This window comes from Manis pentadactyla (assembly GCF_030020395.1).
Source record: "Manis pentadactyla isolate mManPen7 chromosome 15 unlocalized genomic scaffold, mManPen7.hap1 SUPER_15_unloc_1, whole genome shotgun sequence".
Classification (NCBI taxonomy): Eukaryota; Metazoa; Chordata; class Mammalia; order Pholidota; family Manidae; genus Manis; species Manis pentadactyla.
The window spans coordinates 2909982-2925175 of record NW_026644588.1 but is presented as its reverse complement, the minus strand read 5'-3'; the positions used below and the strand labels follow the sequence as shown (position 1 = coordinate 2925175).

General features: G+C 59.8%; 1 protein-coding gene across 4 annotated transcripts; it reads left to right on the top strand.

Annotated features, from left to right (window-relative positions):
• The first annotated feature begins 4612 nt into the window (after positions 1 to 4612).
• KMT5C (lysine methyltransferase 5C) lies at positions 4613 to 11815 on the top strand. Of its 4 annotated transcripts, none has more exons than XM_036909209.2 (9): positions 4613 to 4896; positions 6284 to 6526; positions 6657 to 6822; positions 7175 to 7284; positions 7983 to 8146; positions 8253 to 8272; positions 10005 to 10141; positions 10249 to 10430; positions 10659 to 11815. In XM_036909209.2, the coding sequence occupies exons 2-9, from the start codon at positions 6417 to 6419 to the stop codon at positions 11156 to 11158; spliced, it is 1389 nt and encodes a 462-aa protein (XP_036765104.2). In that variant the 5' UTR covers positions 4613 to 4896; positions 6284 to 6416; the 3' UTR covers positions 11159 to 11815. The 4 variants fall into 4 exon arrangements, with proteins under 4 accessions (XP_036765104.2, XP_036765105.2, XP_036765103.2 ...); XM_036909210.2 differs by having other exon boundaries at positions 4815 to 4947; positions 10005 to 10152; XM_036909208.2 differs by having other exon boundaries at positions 4817 to 4947.
• Positions 11816 to 15194: the final 3379 nt, after the last annotated feature.

Sequence of the window (15194 nt, the reverse complement as noted above, 5' to 3'; positions counted from 1 at the left end):
ATTTCACTCTGGGCCCCACAAATAATTATGTAGCTCGACCCAAGGCTACAAAGCAATACTGCAGAGTAAGGGGATGGCTGCAGTAAGTGGGCTTTTTCAGCCTGGCCATCAGTGAAAGTTACCCTGAGGCGGTAACCTTGGGGCAGAGACCTGAAGCAGGTGAGAGATTGAGTCCTGCAGATCTTTAGAGGTTGTGAGGTTCCATTTCCAGCAAGGAGGCCAGTAACAGATGTACCGTAACCGAGTGAGCAGCAGAGAGGAGGGTGAACGCTTGGGTGGGGAGCAATTAATTCTGGTGGCATAAGACAACAATGTGCATTTCATCTCGCAGGGCTCTGTGGGCCAGGAATTCAGGAGCAGTGAGGCACAGGGCTCTGGCTCAGGGCCGCTATAAGCAGTTGCTGTCAAGATGTCATTTGGGGCAGGTTGTCCCAAGGCTTGGCAGACACGGGAGGGTCGTTTCCAGGGTCATTCACGGGACTGGCACCGTGGGCAGGAAGCTTCACTTCCACCCTGGCTGCCGGCACGAGGACTCAGTTCCCTGCAGTGTGAACGTCTACATAAGGTGGCTTCAGTGACCTCTCAACTTGGCCCTGAGATCTCAGAGGGAGAGCAAGGTGGAAGTCGCATCTCTGGTGACCCCCCCTGGCCACGCGACCATTTCTGCAGTGTCCTTTTGGTTACACAGCTCAGGCGAATTCAGTGCAGAAGAAGCTCCCTCAGGGTATGAATCCCAGACCGGGAGGCAGTCCCTGGGGGTCATCGTAGAGGCTGGCTACCAAGGTGTGGACTCCACTGCAGAAACTGTGAGCATGATGATGACGATGATATAGATAAGGATACAGAGAGACGTGTGTGCATATGCCTGTACTAGGTACATATATAGAAGTAGGTGTATATATATAAACTAATATAAGGTATGTAATACTTACATTTTATTTCATTACTATATACATTTTGGTATTACACAAGCAATACATAAAACAGAAAATCCCACGTGACCATTTATTTTTTTTCCACCTTCACTGAGATAAAATTGACAAAAGTTGTATATACTTAAGGTGTAGGACGTGATGGTGTGATATGCATACACACTGTGGCATGATCGCCCCGGTCAGGCTAATCCACCCACCCCTCACCTCCCATAGTTGCCCTTTGTGTGTGTGTGTGTGTGTGTGGTGAGAACCCTCACGACCTACCCTCCCAGCAAGTTTCAAGTATACGCTACAGTATTGCTGGCTATAACACCACGCCGGACATTACCTTCTCCGAAACTGACTCATCTTAGAACTGGAAGTCTGTGCCCTTTGATCAGCATCTCCCCATTTCCCACCCTCAGCCCTGGGGGACCACCACCCTGCTCTGCTTCCAGGAGTGTGGCAGTTGGAGATTCCCCAGGGAAGTGGGGTCACGCGGCCCTGTCTTTCCGTGTCTGTCTGATCTCTCTCAGGATAATGGCCTCCAGGTTCATCCATGTTGTGGCAAACGGCAGGATTTCCTCCTTCCTCACAGCTGAATAATATGCCATCGTATACGTATACACCACATTTTCTTGTCTGTTCATCTGTCAACAGACACTTAGGTTGTTTCCACATCCTGGCCATTGTGAGCAATGCTGCAGTGACCCTGGGGTGCAGATGTCTCTTCACAGTAGTGATTTCGTTTCCTTTGGACATATATCCAGAAGCAACTGCTGGATCGCATGGAATACTACTTCCAATTGCTTGAGGAACCTCCAGACTGTTTTCCAGACTGGCTGCACCAGTGTACAGTCCCCTCAACAGTGCACGAGTGGTCCCTTTTCTCCATATCCTGGCCCCAAGCTCATTGAATTTACATAGATACAAATATATAAATATATATCGCTTACCCCTCAAAATATGATCGTGTTTTATAAGAAGGATTGCCCCTTGGTAATAAACCCCACACCTGATTGAGAGTGACCAAGCCCACAGTGTGGGTCCAGCGTAGGAACGTGTGGTCTGAGGAAGCCACCTGCAAAGATGTCTTCTAAGGTGTGCTTCTCCAATGTTCTGGAGCATTCCAGTCACCAGTCAGGATGATTCTGACTTAGGAGGTCTGGGTTGCAGCCCAAGACTCTACCAAGATCCCATGTGATTCCGCCTGCTATTGCTGGTGCACAGGCCACCCTTTGGGTAGCAACGTCCTAAATGATGAATTATTAAATACTGACCATGCTCTCTGGAGGCTGAGCCTTGAAATATATTTTTTATTCTATTCCCATTTTAGGCGAGTCTTTAATTTCTCTCTCTCATTTTGGTGGCAAAATACACATTAACATCAAATGTACCATTTTAACCATTTTAGAGTGTACAATTCAATGGCATTATGTACATACATGACGTTTGGCAACGATCACCACTCTCTGGTTCTACAACTCCTCCATCCAAAGAGGAAAGCCCATACCTATTATCAGCCACTCTCTCTTCTCCCCTCCACTCAGCCCCTGACAGTCAGGAACCTGCCTTCTGCCCCTATGGATTTACCTGTTCTGAATATTTCATAGAAATGGAATCATCCCCTGTATGACTTTGTATGTCTAGCTTCTTTTACTTAACACGTTGTTTTTAAGGTTCATCTGTGTTGTAGCGTGCATCAGCTCTTCATTTTATTTCTGAGATGCTCTTTGTAAAGTGACTAGTGTGCACCAAGAGCTCAGTGACTATGAGGTGTCGTTCTTATTCCGTCTGGTGTAATTGGTCTGACCAATCTATTACTGGACATGATAGCTTTTTCTATTTTTCTGTTTTTTATACAATGTGGAAACAAACATCATTATATATAAATATTGTAATACTTGTCTGTTTCTTTCCTTAGAATAAAACCTAGAAGTGGAAAATGATGGGTCAAAATTTTTTCTTATGAAATATTTCTGACCCATAGAAAAAGAACAGATAATGAATATAATGAACTCATAGTTGCCACCTCCAGGCTCAAAAAACTAAAAAATTACAAATAACAAACGTCCTGTGTGGCTTTTCTGATTGTCCTCTTCCACACACACCCCCAGGGTCACCCTAGGGCTCCCCGTCCCTTTGTCATGCCCATGTACCTTTGTATACATTTAAAACATATATATCTACACACAACCTTCGTTTTATGTTTTAAAACTTCCTGCATTGGTCTATGTAGACTTCCGCGACTAGCAACCTGCTTTGTGATTGTCCAGGCTGTCGTCTGGACTTGGACTGCCGTGTGGTCTTTCCCCGTCTGAACAGGCCACGGCCCATTTTCACGCGATGGACATTTATGTCATTTCCAGTTTTCACCATCACAGACGCACTGTCACAAGCATTCTGGTGCTTAACTTTCTGTTCACATTTGCCGGTTTCTCTACGGTGTATATCCGCCAAGAGAAGAGCTGTACTCTTTTTTAAAATTGAAATATAGTCGATACACAACGTTATATTAGTTTCAGGAGTACAACATAGTAATTCGACAATTACACACATCACTCAGTGCTCACCAGGGTGCGTGTATTCACCATCTGTCGCCATAAAACTGTATTACAATATTATCGACTTTATTCCCTGTGCTATACTTTTCATCCCCGTGACTTATTTATGTTAAAACCGAAAGTTTGTACCTTTTAACCCCCTTCACCTATTTCTCCGGTAACCAAGGGCTGTACTCTTAAGGTTCAGTTACACCGCTAAAACTTTTGCGGAGAGCTGAGCTTTTTATGGAGTCCTCTCTGCCTGCTGGCTCTCCTCTCCTCTGGAGCGGTGGCCATCCTTACGGGGCCTGGGGGTGCCTGGGTTGGGGCTGTCCCAGGGATGGGGGTAGTCGCTGTTGGGGAAGGAACAGCATGAACAGGGAGGGACCTTCAGAGAGGAACCAGCGTGGTCCTTGTTTTAGAGGCCTGAGATACCTGAGACCCAGAGAGGGTAAGCCACTTGCATAACGCAGCACCCACTCTGTGCCATGCATTGTTTAAAGCGCACAGGACACACAGTGAGCAAAACAAAGGCCCCCTGATCCAAGCGCCAAGCTAGTTATTCCGGGCGTAATTACGAGGAATTGCTAATTATGTTTGCTTCTAGGATTGGAGCTGGGGAGTGATCTCAATTGGTGGGGGGGAGGGGCCTGGGAGCGCCCCATGAGTCAGGGCTTTCTCCAAAGGCCCCACTCCCTCAGGCTCCTTCTTTCCGACCCGTTCACCCACAGAGTGTTACTGTATTTCTAAATTAAACGGGGCCTTTCGGGGAAAGAAGATGGTCCAAGAGGGATGGAAAGCGAGGCGCCCTTTGTACTGTGGCAGGGCTGTCAATAAAATTTTGTCGCCTTGGCAACCGCAGGTCTCGCCGGGACTGGCGGCGGAGATGCGCGCGCATTCCCTCGCTCCCTCCGGTCCTCCCTTTCTTTCCCACCAGATAGGGAATAGGGAAGTAGCGGCTCTACGGTGACGGGCGGAGCCCTTAGCCAATGGAAGGATGTCTCTCCAAGTCCAGCCAATCACATACAGGCACTGGAGCCAGTAGAGCCCGCCCTCTTTCCATTCGTACCGGTAACCTGATCCAAACCCGAGTTTCGCTCAGAGCGACGGCGCTTTCGGCCAATGAGGGCGTCAACTTCGGGCTGTGGGCGGGGATACGTCGCCATGGGAGCGGCAGACGGACAGCAGCTGGAGCCATTGGCAGCAGTTGGCGGCTCTAGACGGCGTCGCGGGCGTGGCGGGGTTTATCGGGACACAGACGGGGTCTGGGGGTAGGGGCAGCGTGGAGCTCGACCAATGGGAGAGGCTCAAGCTACAGAGCAACTGAGGAATGGCAGCGGCCTTGACCAATGGGAGGCCACAGTGGCCGCAGCAGGGCGGCCTGGTGGGGCAGACTGGGGGTGCGGAGACCTGACGAGAGCTGGAGGAGGCAGTGGGAGGTAGTGGCGGCTGCGGCGCGGGTGCCTGAGGAGGAGGAGGAGGAGAAGCGGGTGAGGGGCGGCGCGGGGCCCGACTTCTGAGTCCCCTCTCGGCCCCCGCCCCGCGCCGCCTTGGCTCCCGGTCGCCCCCAGACCTGACTACCCCCGCCCCTCCCCACCCCTACCCCTCCTCCAGTCCCGGCGCCCAAGTCTCCCGGCCCTTCTGCAGGCCTTGGGCTGTCCTGGCACCCACCCCGTCCCTTGTGCTTCCTCACCAGGCGCCTCCCCCGACGGTCAGGTCGCTCTCCGGCTCTGCACTCACGTCCTTGCCCTGCACCCTCACTGCCCACCCCGGGCCCTCCCTGACCCCCAGGCTGTGTCCTCTCGGCTTCCCTACTTTCTTCCCCGAATCCCCGAGGACTTGCTTGCCCCGCGCCTCTGCCTCTCCAAGCCCCGTTCTGGACCCCCGGGACTTCTTACCAGGACCCTCCCTGAACCCCCAGGCCTTTCTCCGTTCTGCCTGGACTCCAGGTCTCCCCTCCGGCGTTCCTGGGCCCCTCCCTGGATCCCCAAGCCTTCCCGCAGCCCCTTCTGCCCCCGGCAGGCACCCCGGCCCTTCTCGCTGCCCCAGCTCCCCTGTGTATCGTCTTCACCCACATGCCCATCTGCGGCTTCCGCTCTGCCCCAGCGCCCCCCCGCAGCGCCTTTATTTAGCCCCAGCCCTCCCGGCTTTTCTAGACCCCCTTACCGGGCGCTCCAGCTCCTGATCCCTCCTCAGCCCCCCTCCCTTGCCGTCCACCACCGAACGCTCCCCGAAGCACCGCGGTGTGGGAGGCAGCAGGCCTTCCGCAGGCAGGGTTAGGGGTCTTACTTTGTTTCGTCTTGCTAATCCCCCCGTTTCTTTCTTACGGACCTCGTCACCCTCTCCATACTGTCCCTTTGCTCTGCCCCCTTCCCTGCTTTGTCCTCTGAGCTCCCCCTTCCCCGAATCCTTGGAGAGGGAGCAGGTGCTGGGATCCCTCCCACGCTTTCCCTCCCTTCACCCCCCTCCGGGCAGCCCTGGGGCTTCATCCAGAGCCTCCCGAGGGCTGCCGGGGAGGGGGGTGGGGGCTGAGGCTGCGAGGGAGGGGGGGGCGGGGGAACGGTGTGTCCTGCGAGGGAAGCCTTGGCTTTTTCCTTGGTGAGGCCCGGAGGTGGAGATGGGCCCCCTGACGCCCACTTCCGGCAGGGCTAAGCCTTTGGGGAGGTTATCCCAGACGAGTAGGCGGGGTTGGAGGCTGTGTCTGTGCCCTCCCCCCATGGCCCGCACGTCTTTGGAGATTCCCCGCTGTCAGAGTACTTGTTGCGCGTCCTCCCCGCTGTGAGCCCGGGGTCAGTGCCGCTTTTCTCCCCGGCTCATGGCTTATAGATGAGGACACCGAGGGGCTGCCGGCCTGCACAGCTTCCGGAGGTCGTGGAGCAGGCACGCACCCAGGCACCGCCCCTGCCCCTGCTCTGTGCTCTCCACTCCTGGCGGGGGGCAGCATGGTCCGTGGGGCACCATGGGGCCCGACAGAGTGACAGCCCGAGAACTGTGTGAGAACGATGACCTGGCCACCAGCCTCGTCCTGGACCCCTACCTCGGCTTCCGCACCCATAAGATGAATATCAGGTGAGGCTGTCTGGGGGCGGGTGGGCCCAAGGCTTGGGGACCCCTCCCTTCCACTGCCACCCCCAGCGCCAGGTGAGGGTGGGTGCGGGGCCCAGGAAGGCCCTGGGACCCAGGCGTGCCTCTCCCCCAGCCCCGTGCCCCCCCTGCGGCGACAGCACCACCTGCGCTCAGCGCTGGAGGCCTTCCTGAGGCAGCGGGACCTGGAGGCTGCATACCGGGCCCTGACGCTGGGAGGCTGGATGGCCCACTACTTCCAGAGCCGGGGCCCGCGGCAGGAGGCTGCCCTCAAGACCCACGTGAGGGCACCCTTCCCTCCCCCCAGCCCGCAGCCCACCCGCCCGCATTACCTCCGTCTCCTCTGCCTGTCCCGGGTCCTCCTCCCCGTGGGGCAGGCCCCCTGCAGTCCCGGCTTCATGCCTGCAGCGCAACCCACCAGACCCCCTGACTTCCTAGACGTTGGGGGGCCCTCTGAGATGGAGTCCAACCTCTTCATTTGACAGATGAGGAAACTGAGGCCCTGAGAGGGGAAGTGAGTTCCCCGAGACCACCCAGCGAGTCAGTGGCAGAACAGGACTAGAACCCAGGAGAGAGAGGGCCAAGGACGACCCTGCCCCACCTCTCACCTCGCCCACCCCTCACCTCCCCCAGATCTATTGCTACCTCCGCGCCTTCCTGCCTGAAAGCGGCTTTACCATCTTGCCCTGTACCCGCTACTCCATGGAGACAAATGGAGCCAAGATTGTGTCTACCCGAGCCTGGTAAGGGGGCAGAACTGTCATCGGAGGGCCCCAGGCCTGATGGGAAGCTCCCCTCCCCAGGGCTGCTAGGAGAGAAGACCCTGTCCCTCACAAGCAAGATCCTGGGAAAGAGGCGGGCACTGAGGCCATGAGGAGGCGGTTTCCTGCGAGGAGGGAGGCCCAGCCTGGTCCCGAGGACCCTCCTTCCCCGCTGCAGCCCTGCTGCCTGGGGTGCCTGGGGCTGCTGGGAGAGGGCTGCTGTTCTTCATCGCAGCCTTGTAGCAGGCGCTGCTGGGGAAGGGGCAGGATGATGGGCAGGCCCTGCCGGTGGCCCACCGGGTGCGGGAAAGGCAGGTGGCAGCCGAGGAACACACAGGCATGGCCACAGCGCCCGGTGCTTCAGCCCTCGGGAATACTGAGTGTTCCCGGGAGCAAGGCCTAAGCTGAGGGTCTGGTGGACCCGGGGCGTCCGGGCGGAAGGACCAGCTGTAGGAGGCCAGTGGCCAGAAGGAGTAGGACAGGAGACCCGAGGTGGGGGGAGCACGGCCCCTCCCCTGCAGTGCTGCGTCCCGGAGGCTAACGGCGGGAGCAGGGATGCCCAGCCCGGCAGGTGTACAAAAAGCGGTGGGTGGATCTGAGAGAACTGGGGGGCCCCTGTCCCTGTGCGTGAAGGTGGGGGCGGGCTCTGCGCACAGACCCGCACCCTAGCCTCTCGGCAGGAAGAAGAATGAGAAGCTGGAGCTGCTGGTGGGGTGCATCGCGGAGCTGCGGGAGGCGGACGAGGGGCTGCTGAGGGCCGGCGAGAACGACTTCAGCATCATGTACTCCACCCGCAAGCGCAGCGCACAGCTGTGGCTCGGCCCTGCTGCCTTCATCAACCACGGTGGGGGTGGGGCAGGCCTGGGGGGGGGCGGGGAGGGGGTGAGCCCACCCGCCCTCCCTGCTCACCCAGTCTCTTCTTGCCCCGCTCTGCCCCCAACTGGCTCCAGACTGCAAACCCAACTGCAAGGTGAGGCCTGGGGCCCCCACCCTAGGAGAGGGCTTGTGGGACATGGGGGGGCCTGGGGAGCGGCTTTCTGGTCAGTGATCAGCTGGAAACTCCCGCATCTTCCCACCTGACAGTTTTTTGAGGGGTTCTGTGGGGCGCTGTGGGCTTGTGCCTGGGGCGGTTGAGGGAAGGAGCTTTGGCTAGAGTCACTCAGGAAGCCAGGTTGCCCGTGCTGCCTGCTGGCAGCATTCTTCCCCCTGTAAACCTGCCCTGAGGCCGATGCCACTTGAGTGGGGTGGGTGGTGCTGGAACAGAAGTGCCCTTGCACCTGCTCCCCCCCCACCTGGCAGGAAATGCCCTGGCTGGGCCTATGAGGGCAGGAGGCTGCACAGCTGCGATGCGTCCACCTGGGGTAAGGCCCAAGAGAGCCCAAGGACGAGGACTTGGCAGGAGACTGGGAGTCAGGGCTCCAGGCACAGGGAGCGGCACAAGGTGGGGGCAGCCGGCAAGTGAGAGGCCTCCCTGGTTCTGTGGGGGGCGCCTGGAGCACACGAGGAGAGTGGAGGAACGGAGGGGAGGCAGCCCCTGGGGGTGGGCCCTGCCGAGTGGGCTGTATCCGGCTGTCTGCGGGATCGTGGCGGGTCCAGAGCCGGCTCCAGAGTTAGAACTGGGTTTGGGGCCTGGCTATGCCCAGCCCCGGCCCTGGTGTCCCTTCTCAGATGGGAGAGGGGAGAGCTCGCCCCTAGGGCTGATGTGAAGGTCCGGCGCTCCAGGCACACGGAGGCTGGTCAGTGTTCCCGTGATCGCTGGCCCCGGGTGCAGCCTCTGGGTGGGACACAGGACAAGGGGAGATGCTGTGAGGCTATGACGTGGGGAGGGCAGGCGGGAGGCGGCAGCCTGCTCTCTAGTGGAGCAGAACCGGGAAGCTGCCCAGTGCCAGGCGCTGGAGGAGGAGGAGGATTTTCCTAGGTGTTGATGGGAAACAGGACACGTCACACTGGAGGGGCAGGAGGCATGACAGGCACGGCAGCTCTGGCCTCCCATGCCAGGAGTGAGCAGGGCCCAGTGCCTGGGGCTCCGTGGTGCGGACAATGGGGCTTGGTGTGTGCGCTTGGCCGCAGGTGCTGTGGGCTCACAGGAAGGGGCGGGACTGGAGGCAGGGTGGCCTCACCGGCCGGTGTGGAACTGAGCAAGAGCTTGGTTCCAGGTGGACTCGGGATGGAGAGGACAGCCACCAGATGTTCTGCCCTTGGGTGGCAGTGGCCAGTTGGCCTGGAGGTGGGCAGGCAGGTGGCTGGTGAGGGCTGCACCTAGGTGTGTGTCAGGCTAGAGTGGACGGATGGACGGGCAGGCAGGCAGGCATCATGCTCCTCCAGGTGGGGTCACAGAGGCAGGAGCATGCCAGCCAGAGGGGTCTGGGGCTGCAGAGTGGGCACAGGCCTTGGGGAAGGAGGGCACCCAAGTGAGGTAGGGCTGGAACCTCGTTCGCCAAGGTGCAGGCTGGCGGGGAGCGAGGGGGTGGGTTAGGGGCCAGAGGGGACTCGGCTTGGCCAAGCAGCCCAAGGAAGAGCACAAGGGGAGGGTCACTGCCTGTTTCCAGGGTGGGGCAGGGTCAGGTTGGCCATCTCTTGCAGGGAGGGGTGGCAGCCGGCAGTGGGCGGTGATCGCTGGCACTTTCGCGGGGCAGTGCTCACCCTGGGGCAGACTGTAGGGCTGCTGGCTGCACACCGGGCGCTGAGCAGCTGGCCCCCAGTTTGTGCCTGCAGATGGGAATGCTGCGTGTGTGAAGGTGCTCCGGGACATCGAGCCAGGGGATGAGGTGACCTGCTTCTATGGCGATGGCTTCTTTGGTGAAAAGAATGAGCACTGTGAATGCTACACCTGCGAGAGGTGGGGAGAAGGTGGGGACACTGGCCGGGGTGGGCGGTTGCGGGGCAGCCTTGCCCGGAAGTGTATCCTCAGCGCCGGCCTCCCTCGTGGTCTCCCTCTGCCCTCAGGAGAGGCGAAGGCGCCTTCCGTCTGCGGCCTCGGGAGCCCGTGCAGCCCCGGCCCCTGGACAAGTACGAGTTCCGCGAGACCAAGCAGAGGCTGCTGCAGGGTCTGGATGGCGCCCGGCGGGATCGGCTGCGCCCTCGCTCCTGCGCCCACCCGGCCCTACTGGGCCGGGACCCCTTCTGCGGTGAGCGTGGGCCTGTTGGGAGGGCAGGGGGTCCCTCTCCACCCCTCCACCCGTGCCCCACCTCTACCCTCATTCTTGGCCCCCCCCACACACAAGACTGCGTGGGTGAGCACCACTGTCCCCGCGTCCCCCCACAGAGCCTGTGGGGGAGCAGCCTCAGCAAGCGCTGCCCGCCTTCCAGAGGCCCTGCTCACACTGCCCCTTCTCTCCCCTCCCTGGCCTTCGCAGCCGCCTACCAGCCTCTGTGTGCCCTGCCCTGTGGCACCCGCCCTGACACCTCACCGCTCTGGCTCCAGTGGCTGCCCCAGCCCCAGCCCCAGCTCCGCGTCCGTCCCCGAAGGCGCCGACGCCCGCAGCCGCGACGGCCCCTGGCGCCCCCCATTTTTCGTGCTGCCCGCATCTCCCTGCACCGGTGGGGAGGCTGTGGCCCCCACTGCTGCCTACGAGCAGAGGCCCTGGTGGCTCTGTGCCAGGTCCACAGTGCCCACTGGGCCCCTCAGCAGGACTGGCACTGGGCCCGGCGCTACGGGCTGCCTTTTGTGGTGCGTGTGGACCTGAGCCGCGTGGTCCCGCCCCCGCCTGGCGTTTCCTCCCACACCGGGCCTCCGGGCCCCGTCCCTATCCCCAAGCAGGCCCTGGCCTTCGCCCCCTTCTCCCCACCCAAGCGCCTGCGGCTAGTGGTCAGCCATGGCTCCATCGACTTGGATGTCAACGGTGAGGGACCATGATGGGCCGGGCAGGGAGGCCCCGGCCAGGGGCAGAAAGACCCCTTCTAGGCCTGCAGCCTCCAGTTCTCCGGGACTCACCGACCTCCAGAGGGGGCTCTTGGACCTCTGGGAGGGAGCTGACCCTCAGCCCTAGCACAGCTCTGACCCCGGGGGTGGGGTTGGTGCAGACACCCCCAGGGGTCTGACCCCTGACCCTTTGTGACTGCTGACCCCTGAGCCACGTCCACCCCAGCAGGGAGCCCTGGCCACTGCTGACCCCCAGCCCCAGCCTCAGGACTGAAGGAGCCAGTCCCTTCCCCACCTACCTTCTGCCCAGGGAGCAAAGCCATAAGGGGTGGGGCCACCCTGTGGCATCTCCCCAGAAGCCCAGGTCTCGGGAGGAGGGGAAAGTGACTTTTGAGTGGGGAGTGCCCTCAGGAGGGGCGTGTTTGCTCCCCGCTCTGTGACTGACTCTGTGGGGGCAAGGTGGGGTGTGTCCGCAGGCAGGCCCTCCAGCCCCGTGGGTCTCAGGGAGGCCGGTGCGACCTCATCTTCCTCATGGTGCTATCCCTGGTGCTATTGGGGTGTGGGGGCTCCCTCCCCCACACCAGAACGGGGTATGTTGGAGGATTGGAAGCACTTGAACTTTCTATTTTATTAAAACCTTGTTATACACAGCACCCTGGGAACCTTTTCATTTTTATTTATGTTTTCAGGGTATGTCTGCCGGGTGAGCCCCTCAACCTTGCTGGGGTGACAAGACCCGGAGGAGACAGCCCAGCTTGAGGGCCCTGAGGGCTTTGGGCAGGTGAAAGGTGATACACGGAAGATGCAGAGGCCAGAATCCCGTCGCCTTGCAAATGGTGCTCATAGAGGATGCCCTCAGACCATCCTCGCGCGTGGCATCACACACTTCTGGGACCAGGTGTGGGCTCAGGCCCATCGCCTCCAGAAAGTTCACCCAGCAGTTGGCAAGGCCAGGCCGTGCGCATGAGGGAGTGACCCACGGTTGAGGGGTGGCCTACTTCTGCAACAGGCCTGGGCTGCCTGGCGCTAGACACACTTTTCACTTTAAAACTTTATTTCATTCACATATGGCCTGTTTGGTCCCTTTGAGAACGAAGTATCTTCATTCCACACAAATCCTACTGAACACTGGCCATTCTCTCTGTCCCATGTTAAAACTGAAGGAGAGAGCTGGCTGACACAGAGCTCCTGAAGAACTTGTGCCTCTCAGCAGGTTGAAATCAGGCACCATCGCCAGGGAATCTAGGCAAAGACGACAGCAGAGCAAGGTTTCTCCGCCGGAGCCCACCTTGAGGGCCCCAGGCATGCCCTGAAATCCTGTTGAGAGGTGGTAACTGCATGTTCACATGTGCAGCCTCTCGCAGGGAAAGGGTTTAGATCCTTCATCCAATTCCCAATGTCTGGAACCAAAAACAATTGTTAGAAACCAGTGGTATGGGTCTGGCCCTTGACAATGCACCCTCCTGAGCAGCTGCCTGTGCTGTAGGCCTCCGACTGGGTGCTAATCGCACCTGCTCAGCTCTGATAACTGTCCCTGGACAGTGCCAGGTGTCCCCATGGGGGCCAAAGCCAGCCCCCCCATTGAGACCCACTGAGCTCTCCTGACAGGATGACATGGGAGGAAGACCTCCAGGACCATAGCAGCTGCCTCTAATGTGCTGTCACACATCCTGGCATCAGTCTTCACAACAGCCCTCCCAGGGCTGCCAGGCTTCTGGTAGATGGAGCCCCAGCCAGGGTAGGAAAGTACAAACAACTCGTGTCAGCTGCGGTGAGCTGGCCATACTTGTGGACATCTGGGTACAGGTGGGCTGAGCTTCAGGAGCTCACCTTGTGAGCCCAGGGCAGGGGCAGGCCAAAGGGTCGGTGCAGCAAAGGAAGTGGGGAAGGTGGCTGGAAGGCAGAGGAAGGAAGGAGCTGTAAGGATCAGAACTGATTGCAGCCCACGTGCCCGGGCAGCAGCCTTGGGTCTGCGCGCTGCAGTGCCTTCCCTGAAGCGCTCTGGTTTCTCTGGTGGCCAGGAGAGCAGCAGGACGTCTGGGCAGGGCACCGCCATCCTGAACCGTTTCTCCCCTTGAGGGCTCTCACCCATTTACCCTGCACACGGTTTGACCAGAAGCTTGCAGGAGCTCCAGGCCCATTGGTGGGGTTGGTTGCCCTGGGGCTACTGACCCAGGAGGGCAGCTGGCGATGGGTCGTTCCCACCACCCATGTGGTATTGGGCACCAGAATTGGGCTGACACGCTGATTCTGAGTGCCCCAGTGAGGCCGCACTCCTGACCTGTATGTAACTCACAGTGTCATCCCGCCTGCAGCCCTGTGAGGTGTGGGTATTGTTATCCCTATTTCAGATGGAGACACCGGGGTGCCGAGGGCTTAGGGCACTGGGCTGGAGCCACGTGGCTGGCAAGCTGCAGGGCTGGGATTTGAACCCCTTCTCAGCACTCATCAGGCTCTGAGATCTTCAATGGAAAGAGGCAGATGCCAGAAGAGAGGTGGCCGGAGCTGTGCCCATGGGGAGCCAAGGGAGACACTGCTGGTCCACAGCAGCTTCCACGGGGTGGTAAGTGCATAGGAGGAGGGGAGAGGGAGAGTGGGGGCTCGGTGGGTTCAGGGGCCGAGGGCGAAGGGCAGCCTGGAGGCCTTGTGACTGAAGGAAGAGCCCGGAGCGCATCTGTCGCTCGGAAGGGGCTGGTTCTGAGGCAGGGACCACAGCAGGTGGGAAGGAGGCCAGATGGCTTTAGGCTGAGAGGATAGGGCTGCTGGGGGAGGAGGGGTAGGGGGAGGAGGGCGACAGGGGGAAAAGAGGGTCGGGGGTGGAGCAGACATGCAGGTTTGGAGGGGGGAGCCCGCCGAGTGGCTTCTGCTCCCTCCAGCCCGGGAGGCCGCTGTGGGGCAGGCAGGCTGCCGCTGTGGTTTCAGGGCGCTGGCAGGCAGAGCTGGCTGAGGAGCGTGGGAGCCGGGTCCAGAGCCAGCCTGGGGCCTGGAGCCTGCAGCGATGCCGAGCCGGCTGACTGGAGGTCAGGGAGGTCTGGCCCTGCCCTACGCTCAGGTGTCCACAGGGCAGTGGTAGCCAGGAGTATGGAGATGTCCCACAAATGGTCAAGGGCTGATGGCAGCAAGGATCCTGGGCCTGACGGGGGAAGGACGACGACTGGAAAGAAGAGGCGCCCCAGGCACTGGAGCCTCACAGAGGCCAACAGGTCGGCCATGGCTGCACGTGTGTCGGGCTGTGCCACCTGGGTGACCTCACCGAGTGTCAGACAGCATCAGCCCCATTCTGGGACTCAGAGGGCAGCCTTACCCCAGTGGCCCTGCTGGCTGTCCCTCCCCGTCCTGTGGCTTCCTCACTGCCCCCTGCCTCTCAGGTTGTGGTCTGAGGAGGGGATGCAGGTGCCAAGGTTGGTGGGAGCCATCCTGGGAGCTGGCAGGGCAGTAGCTGCCCTGGGTGGGGTGTTGTAGGCAGCACCGAGGGCTGTGGGCACAGGTCCTGCAGGGGGCTGGGGAACAGGAGGGAGCCAGCCCTCCCAGTAATGGGACTCAGCAACATCTTGATATACAGCTGGGGAAATGGGGAAACTGAGGTACATGCAGGTCAAGCGGCTTGTCCAGGGCTACCCAGCAAGTTGTCATGATTAGAAATAGCCACTTTTGAACCTTGGGTTGAATCTGGCCTTGTGAGACAGCTTCAGGCAGAAACCGCCAACTCCCACGTTCCCGTGCCCGGGACACATGCTTGTCTGGGACACGACCAGGCTGGGTGGGACCTGGGCTCCACGCTCAGCCCGGGGCTGGGGGGAGGCAGCCGGACCGGGACACTCCGAGGGCTGTCCGGAACCAGAACAAATCGCAGTACCGTGGCCTCTGAGCCTGGCCGAGGATAGGCCCAGCACCAGGACGCAAAGGACAATTCAGGCAGGAGCTCTGAGGTCCTGGAGAGCTCAGTCCGGAGCGGGTTGGCAGGAGAAACGTGTCTGGGGGCATGCCGCCAGCGTCATTAGGGAACAGAGAGGGCTGCCCCCCGCTGGAG